This window comes from Bos indicus, chromosome 5 (assembly GCF_029378745.1).
Source record: "Bos indicus isolate NIAB-ARS_2022 breed Sahiwal x Tharparkar chromosome 5, NIAB-ARS_B.indTharparkar_mat_pri_1.0, whole genome shotgun sequence".
Classification (NCBI taxonomy): domain Eukaryota; kingdom Metazoa; phylum Chordata; class Mammalia; order Artiodactyla; family Bovidae; genus Bos; species Bos indicus.
In genome coordinates, this window is record NC_091764.1 from 88,919,393 (window position 1) to 88,942,577 (window position 23,185).

The 23,185-nt window shown below is 36.5% G+C and overlaps 1 protein-coding gene and 1 non-coding gene across 2 annotated transcripts in view; one reads left to right on the plus strand and one right to left on the minus strand.

The window, feature by feature from the left end:
• Positions 1 to 21,189, minus strand: part of LOC109559603 (solute carrier organic anion transporter family member 1B3) — a 72,250-nt gene extending 51,061 nt beyond the window's left edge. Inside the window, exons 1-2 of the mRNA XM_070789982.1 lie at positions 21,056 to 21,189; positions 18,171 to 18,319 (exon numbers count right to left, since the gene is read on the minus strand). Coding sequence (XP_070646083.1) covers positions 18,171 to 18,260 — 90 coding nt within the window. The 5' untranslated portion in view covers positions 18,261 to 18,319; positions 21,056 to 21,189. The remainder of the gene's footprint in view (positions 1 to 18,170; positions 18,320 to 21,055) is intronic.
• LOC139183401 (U6 spliceosomal RNA) lies at positions 2,242 to 2,344 on the plus strand. Its single transcript, XR_011566989.1, has one exon. It is a non-coding gene; the product is annotated as a U6 spliceosomal RNA (small nuclear RNA).
• Positions 21,190 to 23,185: the final 1,996 nt, after the last annotated feature.

The window sequence follows — 23,185 nt, forward strand, 5'->3', positions numbered from 1 at the left end:
TGGTCATGTATGGATGTGAGAGTTGGACTGTGAAGAAAGCAGAGCACCGAAGAATTGATGCTTTTGAACTGTGGTATTGGAGAAGACTCTTTTTTTTTAATTTATTATTTTTATTTATTTATTTTTTAATATAAATTTATTTTAATTGGAGGCTTATTACTTTACAATATTGTATTGGTTTTGCCATACATCAACATGAATCTTGAGAGTCCCTTGGACTGCAAGGAGATCCAACCAGTCCATTCTAAAGGAGATCAGCCCTGGGTGTTCTTTGGAAGGACTGATGCTAAAGCTGAAACTCCAATACTTTGGCCACCTCATGTGGAGAGTTGACTCATTGGAAAAGACTATGATGCTGGGAGGGATTGGGCGCAGGAAGAGAAGGGGACGACAGAGGATGAGATGGCTGGATGGCATCACCGACTCGATGGACATGAGTTTGGGTGAACTCCGGGAGTTGGTGATGGACAGGGAAGCCTGGTGTGCTGCAATTCATGGGGTCGCAAAGAGTCAGACACGACTGAGTGACTGAACTGAACTGAAGTGGCAGGTCAGTCCTTTGTTTATTATGGCAAGAGCTCTAGAATTAAGGTCAGAGGCAGTTCCAAGTTTCCACATTGCCACGTGTACAGCCATAATCAACAACATAAACATTTGAGGTTCAACATTTGAACCTCAATTCATTTACTCAGCAAACATTTGTTGAGCAACTACAGTATGGCAATTAACTCCACTAAGCCTTGGAGTTGGAAAAAGACACAGCGTAAGAAGAGAAGTAAAAACAACTAAGACGTAATAAATGCCTCCAAAGAATTAATGTTTTCCTAGCCCAATAAACAAATAATGCCAGTATAATAATGTAAGGAGTACCGCAATTGCTATACATTTATAAATTTATGAGTACACAGGACAGTGGTTAATTCTGTCTGCAAAGGTCAAAGTTCCTATAGATATGGTAACATTTGAAAGAAGTCTTTAGGGAGTAAAAGAAGCTTAGAAACTGAAAAAGAAATAAACATTTTAAACAAAGTCAGAAACTGTGGAAACAGTGTCAGACTTTTTTTGGGGAGGGCTCCAAAATCACTGCAGATGGTGATTGCAGCCATGAAATTAAAAGATGCTTACCTCTTGGAAGGAAAGTTATGACCAACCTAGATAGCATATTGAAAAGCAGAGACATTACTTTGTCTCTGAGTAGTGGAAGAACACAGAAAGCCCAGAGTAGTGTAAGAACACAGATCATTTGCAAAACAAAAATAATATCTGTGGGTGAAATATAAGGATAGAAATATGTCAACTGCTGGGAGATCAATCTGCATTTTTAAATGTGACCTAAGGAAATTAAATTTTAGGGGGCTAGTTCTGTAGTCATGAGGAAGATGAATTTATGGCAAAGAAATTAGTTAGGAAGCTGATTTCAGAGAGAAAAATGAACAGAGATGGAAAGAGGGGAACAGAAAGTTATAGACATGCTTGGGAGAAGTTTAAGAGGAGAACCAATAAAATTTGGAAATAACAGAATATGAGTATTCTAATTTTGTTTTATAGTTTGCTTCATTTTATGTAGTAATACTATTATTTGGGATGAGAAAAAGAGAAGTCTTAGGGAAGACAATGAAACCATCTCTTCACAAATCAAATTTGAGATGTCTAAAAATAAACTTCTACCTGATAGACCCACAGGTAAGGCAGGTTTGGTGCTCAAGAGAGAGTTTTGTATGGAAGCAGTTTTGAGATTTACCAGTGGATAACTGTACAGTTAACCCATATTCAGGCTTGTTACATTAACAGCTTATTCTTGCCCCACTGCATCCTAACTTTTCCATAAGTCTCTCTCTTTTTTTTTTCCTCAATAAAACCAAGATTTGTTTATATTTCCATGAATCAAATCTTATTTTTTGCATTATTCTTCTTAAGTACCCTCAGCAGGCTGAGGGTGATTTTTAAACATTTAGTTCTCCAATGTAGCTGAATAAGTTCCCACTGGGCTGATCCTGTAAAGTCTTAGGGGAAAACAAAAAACACCCCAAAACGTGGGAGAACAAAAAAAGCTGTCAAATTCTGGAGAGGAGTTAACACTTAAAAGGAGACATCTAAGGTTAGTTTCTTTTTCTTATGGCTTTAAGGTGAGGCCACAGTTAGCATTATTCGGAAAAGTTAAAATTCTTTTAAAAAACTCACAGTACTTTTGACCTGAAGAATGAGAAAAAAGAGTTTAGATTAAAATTTAGGGGAGAGTGTTTGCTTTGGCAGCAGATATGCTAAATTTGGAACAATACAGAGAAGATAAGTATGGTCCCTGTGCAAGGATGACATGCAGGTGTGTGAAGTGTTCATATTTTTTATGATACTTCTTAAAGTCTACGAAATATATTAAAGTGTGGATAGACAAGAGGAAATTAACATTTTGCCTGCAATTTAAAAAAAGCCTGTAGGTCGTCAGTGTAATGTTCTGATCAAAATGTATATGTAGGGGCTTCCCTGGTGGCTCAGTGGTAAAAGAATCTGACTGCCAATGCAGGAGACACAGATTTGATCCTCTGTCTCGGAGGGTCCCACATGCTTTACAACAATGAAGTCCATGTGCCGTAACTACTGAGCTCGTGATTTAGAGCTTAGGAGCCACAACTACTGAGCCCAAGTGCAGCAACTACTGAAGCCCGTGTGCCCCAGAGCCCGTGCTACGCAACAAGAGAAGCCACTGTAATGAGAAGCCCACAAACACAAGTAGAGAGAAGCCTCCATTCACTGCAATTGGAGGAAAACCCATGCAGCAATGAAGACCCAGCATACAAACATAAATTTTAGAAATGTATATGTATACACATATGATTGGAATTGTATTATCTTAAACTCTCAATTTTTTATCTAAATATACCCTTGCATCAGAGGAGTCAAAGCAGTTGAATCAGAAAACCTGCTTGTATTTTTGCAATAAATATTGGTCTAATCTGAAAAATAAATTCAGGGGAGAATCGCATAAAGGAGAGATCCAGAGAATGGGGGCCTTAAATTCTGTATGTAAACTCTCCAAAAATTTGACCTCTGAACAATTTAAGCTAGTCAGCTAAGGATAAAGTAATTGAACTGAGATTTGAACTATTTCCTAAGAGATAGACATTGCAATTTCAGGTCAACAAACTTAATTGCCTTGTAACACAAACAAAAAATATCAACAGCCTTTGGAAGAATATAACAATGTCCGAAATTACCAACACATGAAGAGCCAGGAAAATGTAGCCAAGTCTCAAGAAAATTAACAATCAACCAAGTCCAACCCTTAGATTATGTTAGTAACTAACACATACGTTAGTATTGCTGGACAGGAATTTTAAAGCAACTAATCTAACTGGGCCCTCTGATGTAGAGGAAAGTATCTCAAAATGAAAGAAAAGAAACAGAACATTTCACACACACAAAAAACTGAAAAGAAGCTATAAAAATGAGAAAAATGCACTATCCAAATAATATGCATAATAAAGATGCTAATTTATACCACATCTTCTAAATAGATGTATATGTACTCTGTAATCCGTGCTTTCTTATGACATAGATATTAGTATACATCGAAATTTTCTTAAACAGAAACTGTAGAGTCAATATATCCTTTGAAAAATGTTTAATAGCAGAGATAAAGATGAAGGTTTGCATCTGATACCCTACAGAAAACTTAGTTTCTCCTCATTCACTAGATATTTCTTTTCCAATTAATGCAGGAAGGACATGAAAACAATTTATGTTATTATCTGGAAGCTAATATTTGCTAGGATGTGTTCCATGTATTCTACAAGTATTATTTTTAATGCTCACAAAATCCTTGCCTGTCATGCATTTCTGTCTTCAGAATAAGAATAATAAAGTTTAAAGATGCAAAATTATTGAACCAGAGGAGTAAAGCTAAAAATGTAGGAGAGCTGTAATTGAAATGCAAGTATTTCACACATGAAAAGCAAAACAGTTCTTGGATCAGATAAACTCACACACTTTTCCTTCATCTCTTTATCATCCTAAATCACATCCTTGTTATCTCTCACTTGGCTTATTTTGTTTTTTTCTCTTAATGATATAGATTCTGACAGGTGTAAGGTGATATCTCATTATGGTTTTGATTTGCATTGCCCAAATAATTAATGATATTGAACATCTTTCAATGTACCTTTCTGTATCTATGTGTATATGGCCTTTCAAAGGCCATCATATGTCTTCTTTGGAAAAATGCATTTTAGCTTCTCTGCCTATTGTTTTTTTAAATGAGGTTGGTTTTGTTGTTGTTGTTAAGCTCTGTGAGTTTTTAAATACATTTTGGATATTAACCCCTTATTTGACGTATGATTTGCAAATATCTTCTCTCATTCAGTAGGTTGCCTTTTCTTTTCTTTCTTCCTTTTTTTTTTTGATGGTGTCCTTTACTGTGCAGAAGATCTTTTGTTTGTTTATTTTTGCTTTTGCTTCCCTTGCCTGAGGAGACACATCCAGAAAGTATCGCTAAGACCAACGCCAAAGAGTGTATTGCCTATCTTTTCTTCTAGTTTTATGATTTCAGTTCTTACATTTCATTCTGATCCATTTTGAGTTGCTTTTTAAAGCTGTCTGCTCCTGGATGTCTGTTTTTGGGATTTTCTTGATTACTATTTTAATCTCTTCAATAATGATCAGTCTGTTCACAATTTATATTTCTCCACAATTCAGTCATGGAAGGTTGTATGATTCTAAGAATTTATCCATTTCTTTTCTAGATTGTCCAATTTGTTGGCAAATAGCTGTTCATAACATTCTCTTATAATTCTTTTTATTTCTGGGGTGTCTGCTATTATTCCTCCTCTTCAGTTCTGAGTTTATGTCTTCCCTCTTTTTTTCATAGTGAGTTGAGCCAATTTGTTTATCTTTTCAAAAAACAAGCATTTAGATTCATTGATCTCTTCTATTGTCTTTCTAGTCTGATTCATTTATTTCAGCTCTGATAATTATTATTTCAGTCCTTCTACTGACTTTGGGCTTCATTTGTTCTTCATTTTCTAGTTCCTTTAGATGTGAGATTATATATATATATATATATATATATATAAAATCTTATTTGTTAAAATAGACCGCTATTGCTAAAAACGTCTCTCTTAATACAGCTTTTGTTGCATCTCATAAAGTTTAGTATGCTATATTTTTATTTTCATCTGCCTGAAGTATTCATTGAAGTTGTTCAGTAGCATATTGTTTACTCTCCAATATTTGTGATTTATCTAGCTTTGATTTATAGTTTCATACTATTGTAATTGGGAAAAAAAAGTTTGATATGATTGCAGTCTTCTTAAATTTAGTGTTTTGTATCCCAACATGTGGTTCATCCTTGAGACTGTTCCATGTGCTCTTGATAAGAATGTGTATTCTGCTTCATTTTGATGGAATGTTCTAAACAAATCTGTCAAATTCTCTGGCCTAATGTTCCATTTAAGACTGCTGTTTCTTTGTTGGTATTTTGTCTGGATGATGAATCCATTGATGTAAGCAGGGTGTTAAAGTCTCATTATTATTGTGTTGCTCTCAAATTCTCTTTAAGTCTTTTTATAATTGCTTTATATATTTTGTTGCTCCTATTGTAGGTGCATATGTATTCATCACTATTATGTCTCCTTTATTAGTTGTCTCCTTTATCATTGTATAATGCCTATCTTAGTGTCTTGTTATTTTATTTAGCTTGAAATTCATGTTGTCTGATATGTATATGGCTACACTTGGTTTTTCTATCTGCTATTTGCTTAAAGTATCATCTTTTATCCATTCACTATAAGCCCATGTTTGTATTTAGAGCTGAGATGAGTCTTCTGGAGGGAGCATATAGTTGTGATTTATTTTTAAATCCATCCAGACTGCCTTAGACTACTGCCTCCTGAGAAATCTGTATGCAGGTCAAGAAGCAACAGTTAAAACTGGACATGGAACAACATACTGGTTCCAAATAGGAAAAGGAGTGCATCAAGGCTGTATATTATCACCCTGCTTATTTAACTTACATGCAAAATACATCATGCAAAATATTGGGCTGGATGAACCACAAGCTGGAATCAAGATTGCCGGGAGAAATATCAATAACCTCAGATATGCAGATGACACCACCCTTATGGCAGAAAGTGAAGAGAAACTAAAGAACCTCTTGATGAAAGTGAAAGAGGAGAGTGAAAAAGCCGGCTTAAAACTCAACATTCAAAAAACTAAGATCATGGTATCTGGTACCATCACTTCATGGCAAATAGATGTGGAAACAATGAAAACAGTGACAGCCTATTTTCTTAGGCTCCAAAATCACTACAGATGGTGACTGTAGCCATGAAATTAAAAGACGCTTGCTGCTTGGAAGAAAAGCTATGACCAACATAGTCAGCATATTCAAAAGCAGAGACATTACTTTGCCAACAAAGGTCCGTCTAGTCAAGGCTGTGGTTTTTCCTGTGGTCATGTATGGATGTGAGAGTTGGACTGTGAAGAAGGCTGAGCACTGAAGAATTGATGCTTTTGAACTGTGGTGTTGGAGAAGACTCTTGAGAGTCCCTTGGACTGCCAGGAGATCCAACCAGTCAATCCTAAAGGAAATCAATCTTGAATATTCATTGGAAGGACTGATGATGAAGCTCCAATACTTTGGCCACCTGATGCGAAGACCAGACTCATTTGAAAAGACCCTGATGCTGGGAAAGATTGAAGGCAGGAGGAGAAGTGGATGACAGAGGATGAGATGACTGGATGGCATCACTGACTCAATGGACATGAGTTTGAGCAAGCTTCTGGTGTTGGTAATGGACAGGGAAGCCTGGGGTGCTGCAATCCATGGGGTCACAGAGTCAGATGCAACTGTGCGACTGAACTGAATTGAAGTGACCTGAAGTATTATTGATTAAAAATGCTACTTCCAAACAAGATTGGAATACAATTTATTGGTATGTTACAGAAAAACTAAGTTCTTGATATACTGTATCTCTTTTTTTAACCCTGACTTTATTTTGTATATGGACTTTATATCTCATAATTCCCTCTTCTTTCTTCTAATATCCTCTACCCACTATTTTGTTTCCTTCTTAGCAAAGATAGAAAATTATTCATGGATTACCTGGTACGCATGTGGTGAAAGAAAAAAGAATGTATTTTGCAATCAGAAGATCTAGATCCAGTTGTCTTGTTTTTAATTTCCTAACCAAACAAAGATGAAAAAATTACACAGTTCACTGAACTTCAGTTTCCTAACCCATTAAAAGGTAATACAAAATAGTTAGCTTATTTATTTTATAGGGTCATTGCACGGTTCAAAGGAGATTATGTTCATGAGGTCATGGATGTGTTTGTGAATGTTTGTCAATGCACCAAATATATGTAATTTGAAAGGCCATTATAGATTTATCCTCTTTTTTCTTTTTATTAATATGACTTGTTTTTAAAACTTTGCTCCATTCACACTCTGCAAATATATATTTTTTTCTTTGCACTAGTGGAAGAAGAGTGTTAAATGCCAAAGCCATTCCTACCACCTCTGTAAGACATATCATAACCAAGTTAGAATCATGTATATTATAGAGTGAAAAATATTACAAAGTGCTTATCTTATACCTGGGCTTCCCTCATAGCTCAGTTGGTAAAGAATCTGCCTGCAATACAGGAGACCCCAGTTCAATTTCTGGGTCAGGCAGATCTCCTGGAGAAGAGACAGGCTACCCACTCCAGTATTCTTGGGCTTCCCTTGTGGCTCAGCTGGTAAAGAATCTGCCTGCAATGTGGGAGACCTGGGTTGGGAAGATCCCCTGGAGAAGTGAAAGGCCAGTATTCTGGCCTGCAGAATTCCGTGGACTGTATAGTCCATGGGGTCACAAAGAGTCAGACACAACTGAGTGACTTTCACTTCACTATCTAATACCTAGCCCAAAGATTTAATTTTTATTAAATATTATGCTTATGTTTTAATAACCATTATATTTTGATGTCTTTCTAATGTGTTTGATGTTTTCAATTTTGATCTCTTTGATTGAATTTTACTTTATGTAATTTTAAAAATTGTGAAAATCACTTAAAAATTTTTTGATATTTGATATATTTCTTCTCTTTTCTATTATGTACTAATTAAGCAATTGTATTGCCTTAAAATTCACTTTGTAAAACTATCTTGTGGTTAATTCCTTTCTATTTTTTTAAACAGATTTTATCACTGTAAATTTCTTTTTTATCCATGCATTTTGATTTGATTAATTTCAGCCAAATTCTATGTGTTCACTGTCATAATCCAGAGTTTTTGGTAATATGCTGGTTGTTGCCTAAGTGATTAGTTTTAGTGCTTACCAATGTTAAAGAGCTTTATGAAAATTTGAACTTCTTTTGGCATAAGCTATTTCCTTAATTATTTAAATACATACGAATGCTGGGAGGAAAAAATGATAAATAAATAATTTAAGAATATCTATGTAATGTGCCACACTAAGGCACTGTATGAAAAATTATGGATGGATGTTCATGACATCGTACAGGAGGCAGTCAGTGATCAAGATCATCCCCAAGGAAAAAAATATACAAAAAGGCAAAATAGTTGTCTGAGGAGGCCTTACAAATAGCTGAGAAAAGAAGAGAAGCAAGAGGCAAAGGAGAAAAGAAAAGATATACTCATTTGAACACAGGGTTCCAAAGAATAGCAAAGAGAGATAGGAAAGCCTTCCTCAGTGATCAACACAAAGAAATAGAGGAAAACAATAGAAGGGGAAAGACTAGAGATCACTTCAAGAAAAAGAGATACCAAGGGAACATTTCATAAAAAGATGGGCTCAATAAAGGACAGAAATGTTATGGACCTAAGAGAAGCAGAAGATATTAAGAAGAGGTGGAAAGAATACACAGAAGAACTATACAAAAAAGATCTTTATGACCCATATAACCATGATGGTGTGATCACTCACCTAGAGCCAGACATCCTGGAATGTGAAGTTAAGTGGGCCTTAGGAAGAATCACTATGAACAAAGCAAGAGGAGGTGATGGAATTCCAGTTGAGCTATTACAAATCCTAAAAGATGATGCTGTGAAAGTGCTGCACTCAATATGCCAGCAAATTTGGAAAACTCAGTGGTAGCCACAGGACTAGGAAAGCTCAGTTTTCATTCCATTCCCAAAAAAGGCAATGCCAAAGAATGCTCAAACTACAACACAATTGCATTCATCTCACACTCTAGCAAAATAATGCTCAAAATTCTCCAAGCCAGGCTTCAGCAGTATGTGAACCATGCACTTCCAGATGTTCAAGCTGGTTTTAGAAAAGGCAGAGGAACCAGAGATCAAATTGCCAACATCCGCTGGATCATTGAAAAAGCAAGAGAGTTCCAGAAAAAACATCTATTTCTGCTTTATTAACTATGCCAAAGCCTTTGACTGTGTGGATCACAATAAACTGTGGAAAATTCTTCAAGAGATGGGAATACCAGACCATGTGATCTGCCTCCTGAGACATCTGTATGCAAGTCAGGAAGCAACAGTTAGAACTGGACATGGAACAACAGGCTGGTTCCAAATAGGGAAAAGAGTACATCAAGGCTGTATATTGTCACCCTGACTAACTTATATGCCAAGTATATCATGCAAAATGCCAGGCTGGATTAAGCACAAGCTGGAATCAAGATTGCAGGGAGAAATATCAATAACCTCAGATATGCAGATGACATCACTCTTATGGCAGAAAGTGAAGAAGAACTAAAGAGCCTCTTGATGAAAGTGAAAGAGGAGAGTGAAAAAATTGGCTTAAAACTCAATATTCAGAAAACTAAGATCATGGCATCTGGTCCTGTCACTTCATGGCAAATAGATGGGGAAACAATAGAAACAATGACAGACTTTACTTTCTTGGGCTCCAAAATCACTACAGATGGTTACTGCAGCCATGAAATTAAAAGACACTGGCTCCTTGGAAGAAAATCTATGACCAAACTAGACGGTATATTAAAAGGAAAAGACATTACCCTGCTGACAAAGGTCGTGTAGTCAAGGCTATGGTTTATCCGGTAGTCATGTATGGATGTGAGAATTGGACTATAAAGAAAGCTGAGCACCAAAGAGCTGATGCTTTTTAACTGTGGTGTTGGAGAAAACTCTTGAGAGTCCCTTGTACTGTCAGGAGATCCAACCAGTCAATCCTCAAGGAAATTAGTCCTGAATATTCATTGGAAGGACTGATGCTGAAGCTGAAACTCCAGTACTTTGGCCACCTGATGTGAAGAATTGACACCTTGGAAAAGACTCTGATGCTGGGAAAGAATGAAGGCAGAAGGAGAAGGGTACGCCAGAGGATGAGATGATTGGATGGCATCACTGACTCAAAGGATATGAGTTTGAGCAAGCTTTGGGAGTTGGTAATGGACAGGGAAGCCTGGTGTGCTGCAGTCCATGGGGTCACGAAGAGTTGGACACGACTGAGAGACTGAACTGAACTGAAGGCAAAGTATAATTACAATAAAAAGAAAGACAGAGAACTTTTAGAATCAAGAGGAGAGAAACTTGTCATAGAAAGAGAACCCCCACAAGACTAAGAGCAAGTTTTTCATCATAAACCTTATAGGTCAGGAGAAATGGAATAATATGTTAAAAGAACTCAGAAAAAAGCAAAAACAAACCATATCATCCAAGAATACTACACTGAGCAAAAGAAACCTTCCAAATGAAAGAGAGGTAAAGACTCTCCCAGACAAACCAAAGCTGAAGGAGATCATCAATACCAGACTTCCCTTATAAGAGACACTAAAGGGAGTTCTTTAAGTTGAAATAAAAGACTACTAGACAGCAACATGATAGCAGAAGAAAGCACAAAACTTGTTAGTAAGGTAGACATAGAGACAAATACAAAATACTGTATTACTATAATATAGTGGGCAAATCAGTTTTGATTCTAGTACAAAAGATTAATGATAACAATATTTAAAAATAATTATTAAAATATTCTAAAAGTTAGACAGTATATGTAGATGTAAAATGTGACAATAATAATGTAAAGTATACAAAAGGGGAGAATGTAATATGTAGAGCTTTTCTGTTATCAAATTTGTTATTATCAGCTTTATAACTGTTATAATTATAGATATGGAACCATAAAAGACCCTGATTTGCCAAAGCAGCCTTGAGGAAAAAAGATCAAAGCTGAATGTGTCACTCTCCCAGATTTTAGACAACTGTACAAAGATACAGTAACCAAAACAACCTGGTATACCACAAAAAACAGATATACACATCAGCAGAACAGATAGAGAGCCTAGGGAAAAACCTCACATACCTATGGTCAATTAATCTACAGTGAAGGATGTAAGAATATACAATGGAAAAAAGACAAATCTCTCAATAAGTGGTGTTGGAAAAAATGAACAGTTACATGTAAGACAATGAAATGAGTACATTTCCTTACACTAAATGTGTGTGTGTGTGTGTGTGTGTATATATATATATATATATATATATATAAAACTCAATATGGATATCTATACACACAACTCAATATGAAATAAAGAGGTGAATAAAGACCTGAAACCATGAGACATCTAGCAGAGAACATAGGCAGAACACTGTTTAACATAAATTGCAACAATAATTTTTTTGGATCTGTCTCCTAAGCTAAAAAAATTCAAGCAAAAATAAACAAATGAGATCTAATTAAATCTAAAAGTCTTTGCACATCAAAGGAAACCATGGATAAAAAAGAAAAGGTGGTCTATAGGATTCGAAAATAATATGACTGGCAAGGTGTTAATACCCAAAATACATAAATAGCCCATACAGCTCAATATTTAAAAAAAAATTAAATAATTGGCAGAAGATCTGAATTGTCCAAAGAAGACATACAAATGGCTAACAGACACATGAACAGATACTCATCATCACTAACACATAAATGCACATCAAAACAAGTGTAAGATATAACCTCACACTTGTCAGAATGGCTATCATCAAAACAACTACAAATAATAAGTGTTGGTGATGATGTAGAGAAAAGAGAGCACTTGTACGCTGTTGATGGGAATGTAAATTGGTGCAGACACTTACAGTATGGAGGTTCCTAAAAAAACTAAAAATAGAACTAATATATGATCTAGCAATTCCACTCCTGAGTATATATCTGGAAAAATCAAAGACACTAATTAAAAAAGATATATGTACCCCAATGTTTATAGTAGGACTATTACTCAACCATAAAAAGAATGAAAATCTCCCATTTATAGTGATGTGAATGGACCTAGAAAATATGATTTGATAAAAACAAATATTGTATGATATCACTTACATGTGGGATCTAAAAATTAATACAAACAAAGGCTTTTTCTGTATAGCAAAACAGAAAAAGACACAGATATAGAAAGAGAACTAGTGGTTTCCAGTGGTGAAGGGGAAACGAGGAAGGACACAATTAGGCATATGAAATTAAGAGATACAAACTGTTAAAATAGATAAGCACCAAGTCTTCCCTGATGGCTCAGATGATACAGAATCTGCCTGCAATGTAGGAGACCTGGTTTCAATCCCTGGGTTGGGAAGATCCCCTGGAGAAGGGAATGGCTACCCACTTGAGTATTCTTGCCTGGAGAATTCCATGGACAGAGGAGCCTGGTGGGCTACAGTCCATGGGATTGCAAAAAGTCAGACATGACTGAGTGACTAAACACTTTCACTTTCAAGGATATAAGATATAGCACAGGGAATTATATCCATTATCTTGTAATAAGTTCTAGTGTAGTATAGTCTATCAAAATACTGACTTTCTATTGCTATACATCGGAAACTAATATAATATTGTGAGTCAACTACACTTCAATTAAAAAACTAAAAATTAAAAAGAAGCAAGACTTAACTATTTCCTGTGTATAAGACTCTCAGTTTCTCACTTTAGAACTAAAGACACACAAAGACTGAAAGTGAAGTGATAGGAAAAGATATTTCACGAAGTAGGTAACCAAAAGTGGCTGTAGTTACTTCAGACAAAATAGATTTTAAGTAAAAATGTCACAAGAGACAAAAGAAGACATTAATATAAAAACTGAGAGAGTCAATTGACCAGGAAGATTTAATAAACATCTCTATCTTTCTATCCCCAACATCAGAGTACCTAAATATATAAACACTGAATGGAGAAATAAACAGCAATACAATAATAGTAGAAATTTGAATACATCATTTTAAATAGTAAATAGAAATAATAAAGAAATAGATAACTTGAAGAACATTATAGACCAAATTGACCTAAAAGACATACACAAAACATCCCACCCAACACTAGCAAAATACATATTACTTTCAAGTGTACACATATCTTTGCATGTTTCACCACAAAATAAATTTTAACAAATCTAAGAAGATTGATCTCATCCCAAGTATCTTTTCTATCCACAATGGAATGAAACTAGAAATCAATAGCAGGGTAAAAACTGGAGAATTCACAAATATATGACAATTTACAACACCCTTTTGAACAACAGTAGATCAAAGAATGCTAAAAAGAATTTATAAAATGCCTCAAGACAAGCAAAACTGAAATCACAACATACCAAAACATATGGGATGTACATATACAGTACTAAGAAGGAATGTCATAGTGATTAGTGTCTATATATAAAAGGAAGAAAGATCTCAAATCAGCTACCCAGCTTTACATTTCAGTGTGCTGGGGGGACAGTGGTTTTGCTCTCACAAGCACGACAAGGTGTGATGACAACCTGGCCAAAGCACGTACGATTGCCTGCATGGTGTGATGCAGCGTATTTGGAGAGGAGTTTTGAGTTAGCAAGATGGCCTTGTGTATAAAGCATGTTAATTGCTGTCCAATAACAAAGCTCAGAGAAGCAATAAAAACAATGGTAGCTAGCTACTAATAGTACTATACACCAGAGGTTGTTCTACTGCTGAACTTCCATTAGTGGATTTATTTCTTAGCATAATTCTGTCACTCAGATGCTAACATTTCCCTTTCACAGATGAAAAATCTTAGATACAGAGAGAATAAATGACTTCCTCTAAGGAAAAAATTATATTTACAGGTTTTGGAGATTAGGACCTGCGCATCTTTGCATGACATTACTCTGTCTAACTATGAATATATTAGGTAACATGGTAAGGGGATATTAAGTTTGCAAATGGAGTTAAGGTTGCTAATCAGATGACCTTGAAGAGATTGTCCTATGTTGTCTTTGTTAACTCAGTGTAATCCCAATCTCATCTTTAAGCATGGATGAGAGAGAAGAAAATTCAACAACAATGTCATGCAATGTAACAAATATTTGATTGACCATCACTAGCTTTGAATGTGGAAGAGAGTTATTAGTCAAGAACTTTGGACAGTTTCTAGAAACTGGAAAAGACAAGGAAATTAACTTTTCTCTAGAGTCTCCAGAAAAGAACACAACCCTACCAAAACCTTGGTTTTAGCCCAGTGAGACCTATTTCAGACTTCTCGACTTCAGAATTGTATGATTATTACAAAAATTTGTGTTGTTTTATTCCATTAAGGACATAGATATGCACACACACCTATACATATGTGTACATTTGCATGTCAGTGTCAAGTGGTGATAAATGCTATGAAAAAAATCAATTTGGTTGAAGAGTTATGGACAGGAAATGCTATCCATATATATAGGTGATATATGGTGTAGTGGTCAGGGATGAGGTAATGTTTAAACAGAGATTTGAGTGAGATGAAAGTGCAAGATCTGGGAGAAGAATATTTCAGATGAGGAAACAGTAAGTACAAGTTTCTCCAAGTCAGAATTGCACTTTGCATCTTGAGAAATAGCAATAGGACAGAGGCAATGAGCCAGAGGAAAACTGTGGGATTGTGATTCTGTTGGTGGATAAAAATGGGATAGTTATCCTAATGATTTCTGGAAAAGGAATAGGAATGAAGGTGGACTGAGACAACTTTTACTTTTCCCTGTTATTTATATTTTTTTGATGATGATGCATTACTTTTATGTTTTTAAAGAATTTTCATTATAACACAGCAGTACAAGAAATCTGAAGCACAGAAACAAGTATAAAGATGAGCAGTGTACTGGCAGGGTTTTCATAACTTACTTGATTCTGCTCAAAAATTGAAGGAAAGGGGTAAGAAAGAATCATACCATGCTGTTGTTATTCAAGATTATTTGCTATCTATTTGCACTTTTACACACTCTACATGCTGAGTCTATATACACTCCTCAGAAACAACATGTGCATTTGTATGTGTGTGGGCACATATGTTTGCTTGAAGCTGAATTATTTGGTATGAAGGGGAATATTTGGAAGTATAGAATGACAAGGATTATTTAAAAATCCATTTATAAATCCATGCTTACCAGAACATCTTGAAGATAGCAATATTATGGAAACTCACAGATACTTTAGCAATATGGAGTACCATTGAGATCATGGGATTTCAGGCTGCCTGAGTTCAGACCTTGGATCCACCACTTACCACTTAGGGACCTAGAGAAAGTCATTCAACCTCTTAAAGTTTTTTTTCTCCATCTGAAAAAGGAGATAATAGCACATGGCTGACTGAATTGTGATAATTAATACACCCACTAGTAGTACTAAAACAGGCTTCCCTAGTGGCTCCATGAAAACAAATCCACCTGCAATGCAGGAGATGCTGGTTCAATCTCTGGGTTGGGAAGATCCCCTGGAGGAGGACATGGCAACCCACTCCAGTATTCTTGCCTGAAGAGTTCCATGGACAGAGGAACCTGGCAGTCTACAGTCACAAAGAGTCTAGGGTCACAAAGAGTCAGATACAATTGAAGCAACTGAGTACACACGCATGCAGAACTGAAACACTAGGACAGGACTTCCCTGGTGGTACAGTGGATGAGAATCCTGCCAGTGCAGGGCACACAGGTTCAGTCCCTGGTCTGGGAATGTTCCACATGCCATGGAGCAACTAAGCCCATGCACCACAATTACTGAAGCCCATACACCTAGAGCTCTGCAACAAGGGAAGCCACCACATTGAGAAGCTCCATCTGCCATAACTAGAGAAAGCCTGCACAGCCAGTGCTCAGTTCAGTTCAGTCGCTCAGTTGTGTCTGACTCTTTGCACTCCCAAGGACTGCAGTGCACCAGGCCTCCCTATCCATCACCAACTACCGGGGTTTACTCAAACTCATGTCCATTGAGTTGGTGATGCTATCCAACCATCCCATCCTCTGTCGTCCCCTTTTCCCACCATCATTCTTTCCCAGCATAAGGGTCTTTTCCAATGAGTCAGTTCTTTGCATCAGGTGGCCAAAATATTGGAGCTTCAGCTTCAGCATCAGTCCTCCCAATGAATATTCAGACTGATTTCCTTTAGGATGGACTGGTTGGATTATTACACATCCAGTGTAACCAAAATGAAAACAAAAAATAAAACACTGGTATAGTGTCTTGCATAACAGTAAGTGCTCAATATACTATTATTGTGATTGTTTCTCTGGTCTTTATTATTGGACTGCAATTAACATACTTTATATGCACTGATGACTTGCTAACTTGAAGCTTTTCTATAAATATGCTTCAAGAGACTGCACAGGCAACTTTATTTGCTTTAGCTAGTTTGTCGTCATCTTGGATACACATGCAAATGAAATCACTACAACTGCCGATGTTTAAAAGCAAAATAATCCAGCACATCATGCTACCCCTAGACAATAGAATTGGTCCAAATGCATTAGCCAGTAGCTTCTCCTGGTGACTGCTTCTTGGCTTAAATATTACTTAAATATTTCATCAGAATAGACTTTACCAGTAATCTCTGAAAAACAAACAGACCTTATGTTCCCTGGACAAAGTTAAAAAAGACCTTATATAACACGATTGCAATTGAGTTTAATCTCTGGTCTTTATTCAACTAGATAAAACTATAAATTTGAGGAAAACATTTTAAATAATGATCAACGTGAGCCCTGGTTGAGTTTTTGATTTCTTCTAGTCTTCTCTGCATGTGTGAGTGCTCAGTCATGTCTGACTCTGTGACACTTGGACCATAGCCTAACTAGGCTCCTCTCTCATGTGATTCTCCAGACAGGAATACTGGAGTGGGTTGCCATGCTCTCCTCCAGGGGATCTTCCTGACCCAGGGATCAAATCCGCATCTCTTATGTCTCCTACATTGGCAGGCAGGTTCTGTATTACCACTAGCGTCACCTGGGAAGCCCTATGAGGGTTTAAAGGCTTTATTACCATATGTAAAATAGATAGCCAACGGGAATTTGCTGTATGGCTCAGGAAACTCAAAGAGGGCCTCTGTATCAACTTAGAGGGGTGGGATGGGGAGGGAGGTGGGAGGGAATTCAAAAGGGAGGGAATATGTATACCTATGGCTGATTCATTTTGAAGTTTGACAGAAAACAACAAAATTCTGTAAAGCAATTATTCTTCATTAAAAAAATAAATTTATGAAAAGGCTTTGATCCAAGAGTTTTCCATTTACAATCTAGATGGCTTCATGCAAACTTCCCAATTTCCGTTAGTCTTGATTTCCTTAATACTGTGCTCAAGGATTGCTTTTCCCTGTCTGTGAAAATCCCAATACAGTCTATATCATTCAGTGCTTCATGGTTTTATGACAAAAGCAAGAGACAGGATTATCACTTTTACCCATTGCATACGGAAAAATTAACTGACCATCCCAAGTCATCAACTAGGCTTTTGGGCCAGGTCTTTTAGAGTTATAACAGATCTCTTTTCCATCAGACTATATTATTTAAATTAATAGAATAAAAATGCTATTTTCTTTTTAAAAAATTAAATAGATCAAGACCACAAAGTGATTCACAAGACTGATAAATCTTCTCTGTCAATAGGTCAAATATAAGATTTTTTTAAAAAACATATTATCCATTATACAAAGACTACTTTTATTTGAATCATATTTTTTGTAAGTACCTTTTGTTCCATCAAGAATGAAGAGAGGATTCCAAAATCTTTCTAAATTTTCAACATTAATAAATTCTAAGCCAGAAATGTCACTAAAGAAATACTTTTTCTGATTTAAAGACTGATGTATACCAAGATAAGTATCATTCTGTATTTTAATGTATGCTTCTTTCAAAAACTCTAATTTGAAATATAAATGTTCTTTTAAAAAGACTGGCTGCCTTTTCTTGAAATAGAAATTCCCCCTTTTACTTATTTTAGTTTGAAAATACAAAACTCATTCCACCTTGAATCCATTGCAGCAGTTTCTAGTTGTCTTTTTCTCGGAAGGTTGTGCCTCTTCTGTCTTATCCGAATGATGATTTTGGTCCATCATTGAACTGCATATATCATGTGAATGTTTCCAGTTGTTGATGTTTAGTTCAAAGTGATCACCTTTTGAGAGAGAAAAAGTGTTTTATTTCACGTTAACAATTCAGAAATGAGAAAAACCTCAAGGTCAACATCCATCGATCAATAATTCCACAAATATTCATGTAGGATTTATTATGTCCTGATGAGGCAGAAATGCTAGACAGTCTAAGACTCTGAGACCTCAGTTCTTTTTAATTTCATTGTTTTTTCTCTTCCCAAGTAAGCATCTCACTCTTTGTTCCAATTACCACGCATCAGAGGAATACCTCCCTGGTCTGGAGGGCCATAAAACATTCAGACCAAGGATAAGACAATCATTACTTGCTGTCCAGTTTATCAAGGGGAAAACAAAACAAAACACCAAACTCTAAGAAGATCATTAACTCTTAAACATACCTTTGGTTCCTAAATAATGGTCTGGGGTCTTAAGAGGGGGTTGAGGGATGGCATCACAACGTCTAGAGAAACTGAGAAATGGGGGATCCAAAAAAGCCATAAAAATGACAATCTGGACTTTGCGATACTCAAACTGATTGGTCAAAAATGATGTATATTAAAGTCACCAGCCAACCAAAGATATACAGTTTGATACTAGTAAAGATATAAAACTGCTGCAACCCCCGCCTTCTGGGGGCTCTTCACCCCCTCTCAGTGTCTAGGCTGTGAGCTTTGTATCTCTATCATTTAAGATAAACTTTGCCTGTGTGAGTGTTTGCAAGTTTGCAGATTTCATTCTTCGGCTCCATGAACAGAGCTCGGGTTTCACATTTCACTGAGTACTGAAACACAAAATGAAGGGGAAACACACACACACACACACACACACACAAATTTCTAGTTTCAGTGAGATTATAATTTAGGAAGATAAATTTATAGAGGGAAACTTGAATTAACAAATAAGGTAGCATAGAGTCACACACTAGATTAGATTAAATAAATTATTAGCAATTATCTATTAGAAATAAAATTTGGGGATTTTCCTGATGGTACAGTGGATAGGAATCTGCCTGCCAATGCAGAGGACATGGGATCGATCCCTGGTCCAGGAAGAGTCCACATACCACAGAGGAACTAAGCCCACACCGCAACTGTTGAGCCTGTGTTCTAGAGCCCTCGAGCTGCAACTACTGAGCCCCTAGGAAGAATAGTCCCTACTTACCACAACTAGAGAAAATCTGTTCACAGCACAACCAAATAAATAAAAAAATTTTTTTTTAAAAGATAATTTTGTTACATTTTCTGCATATCTACGTGACAAGATCTAGGAAGACAAACATGCTTAATTCATCTTTGCGTACTCAGTTGTGTCTGACTCTTCACAACCCTATAGACTGTAGCCCACCAGGCTCCTCTGTCCATGGAATTGTCTGTGAAGAATACTGGAGTGAGTTGCCATTTCCTTCTCCAGGGGATCTTCCCAATCTGGGTATCAAACCCACATCTCTTGCCTCTCCTGCACTGTCAGGCAGATTCTTTACCACTGAGCCACCTGAGAAGCCCTGAATTCATCTTTATGTCTTTACAAAGTGTCAAATGCTGCCTTCCACATAGTAGATAGTCAAAATGAGCAGAAAAAACAATGTAATGAATTATAATTAGAATGGCCTAAAACGGTTTCATAGAGAAAATACCTCTGGAACAAGGCTGAAAAAGCAGGTAGAGTTTGGACTTATTAAAAAGAGCTTAGTGTACTCTAAGCACCTTTCAGAGAGACTATGGTCATGCCTGACCTCACCATAACCACAACTCCACTTTATTTTAATTAATTAAACAGAATCATTCCTTTTCTTTGTATTTCTACTACTTTCCCAGACAGACTACTTATCTCTCTCCTACATATTGGGAAAAATATCCAGATAAAAAATTGGAAACGTAGGCACTTTTACCTTATTTCTGGAAAAAGATTAAATTGTAATAAATCACTACAAATTAATTAAAAGAGTGGAATATCAATTCAGAGTTGACTCTAAACATCATGACATTTTAGTCTGACCTATACTGGTGGTACTGAGAGGGGGGAAGAAAGGGAAAACAGCATTCACTAACTTCTTAGATCTTTTACAAGTCTGTAAATAACTTAATAATTTTTAATTAAATAACCTTAACAATAATTATTAGGCTAGCCATCTTCCTGAATTGGAGAAGGGAACTGATATTTTTGAGTCCATAATTTGTGCCAGGAACTGGGCTGAGCAGAACTTTTTCTCATTGAATCAGAGACAAAATAATCTTGGAGACCTATTTCCTCCCCCTGAGTCAAACTTGATTTGAAACAAGTAACATCGAGGTGGGTAAGTAGCTTTGAGACACATCCCATTTCTCAATGCTTGCCAGCTAACACTTCAACCCACATTATCCAGTTGGAATCAAAGAAATCAAGAGCGAGTTTAATAATTTTATATAGTCAGTGATAATAATTGCCTTGGAGCATGTTTTGAGAAGATAACTGGAGGTTCATTTTTTCAGACTTGAAGTTCCACTTGGATAGAAAGTAATAGGAATGGGATTTCAGACTTTATTGTTAAATTATCAATGTCTGATTTTCTGTCTTTTATTTTCAAAAACACAAGCCTGAGGCTCAGCTACCTCTAGAAGATAGGTTTTAAGGGCTTAGAATACAAGCATATGGAAGACACACAGCATAAAATGTGTAATATTTATCATGTCCATAAAAACAATTTTTATCCTTGAAAGTTGTGGAAGTTTCTCACATAAGAGAAACACTGAAGTTTGAGAATTTCAAAGGTTCTTTCTTACCTGGACTTAGGATCCCACAGCAACAACCACAGGTCTATCCCTTTATCTGCTGTCAGAGTCTCTTGCTAAATAGTTAGCTGGGTTATTTCTTTTTTCAGTCCAATGATGATTAACTATCTTATTAGGTCATTGTCCTAGGCAAATAGAAGAAAATTGACCACTTATTATAAGAATCTCCACTGCACACTTATATTTTAAAAATTGTGTTAATAATGTCTCAGAACTTACCAAATATTTGTATATAAAAGTTCAAAAATTAAGCTTTATTTCTGAGAATAATTTATATTTGCTTACTCAGTTTGCATATTTTTCTTTAAAAATACAAATACAACAGATTATCTAAAGTATTAAAACTCTTCCATATAAAGAAGACTACAAGGCAATTTTTTAAAACTTGTCTACAGAGTGCTTTAATATTCAAAGGATCAAATACACTAATTTTGTTTGATTCTTTTTGTTGTGAAAGGTGCTCAGTTGTGTTCCACTATCTGCAACCTCATGGACTGTAACCCTCCAGGCTCCTCTGTTCATAGAATTCTCCAGGCAAGACTACTGGAGTGGGTTGCCATTCCCTTCTCCAGCGTATGTTCCTGATCCATGTATCAAACTCAGGTTTCCTGCATTGCAGGTAGATTCTTTACCAACTGAGCCTCCAGGAAGCTCCCTTTTGTTTGGTACTTGGTGCAATTCTAACATGATGTCTCTGGATACCAGATGTCCCATATGGAATAGTAAAAGTGCCAATTTATTACAAGATAGATTTTCTAAATGACAAAATTTTTTAAAGATGATGGAAGTCAAGACTACTTTGCATGATAGATTTCTTATATCAATGTTTGCAGAAAGATAGATCATGATTTCTATTAACCTGATTTTTAGAGAAGGGGAGAGCTTGATCCAGTTGCAAGTTGTCTTGAGGAGGTATGATGTTTCACGGTCTCATTATTTCATTCACTCACTCGAACACTTTTGAATCCCTATTATACCTCTTTACCCCCGTCATTGGACTCTGTTCTGGAGGTGTACAGAAGTTAAGTCAAAGTGAAAGTGTTAGTCACTCAGTTGTGTCCAACTCTTTGAGACCTCATGGACTGTAGCCTGCCGGGCTCCTCTGTCCATGGAATTTCCCAGGCAAGAATACTGAAGTTGGTAGCCATTCCCTTCTCCAGGGGATCTTCCTAATCCAGGGATCAGACCCAGGTCTCCTTCACACATAATGATGTAAGTGTCAACTTAAAAAATTGTCACAGTCCAGAAGTTGAGTGTTATGCTTTATTTGGTGGGAATTTTTAGGACTTCAAACATGAGATGGTGACTGTAGCCATGGAATTAAAAGACACTTGCACCTTGGAAGAAAAGCAGTGACAAACCTAGACAGCATATTCAAAAGCAGAAAATCACTTTGCCGACAAAGGTTCCATTTAGTCAAAGCTATTATTTTTCCAGTAGTCATGTACGAATGTGAGAGCTGTACCATAAAGAAGGTTGAGTGCCGAAGAACTGATGCTTCCAAACTGTGGTGCTGGAGAAGACTCTTGAGAGTTCCTTGGATAGCAAGAAGATCAAACTTGTCAACCCTGAATATTCATGGGAAGGACTGATGCTGAAGCTGAAGGTCCAGTACTTTGGCCACCTGATACAGTTAGCAGATTCATTGGAAAAGGCCCGATGCTGGGAAAGACTGAGGGCAAGAGAAGGGGAGACAGAGGATGAGATGGTTGGATGGCTTCACTGACTCAATAGACATGAGTTTGAGCAAACTCTGGGAGACAGTGAAGGTCAGAGAAGCCTGGAGTGCTACAGTTCATGGTGTCACAGAGAATCGGGCATGACTTAGCTTCTGAACAACAACAACAAGCCCAGGAGACAGCATCTCATGTAACCTTGAGAGAATTGCTCTGAGGAGGCAGGGGGAGGAGTCAGGTTATAGAGAGGTTTGCAAGAAAGGACAGGTAGTCTGAACATCAAAAGATTATTGTTAATAAAGGAAAAGCAGATATCTCAAGGAATTTAGTGCTTTTCTGTATGTGGGAAGATACAAGAGTTTGGGCTCACTGAAATCATTCCTTTCATATGCATCTCAGCTATCTGGGGCCAGTATTTGGTGTTTTCCACCCCTTCCCCTAGCTC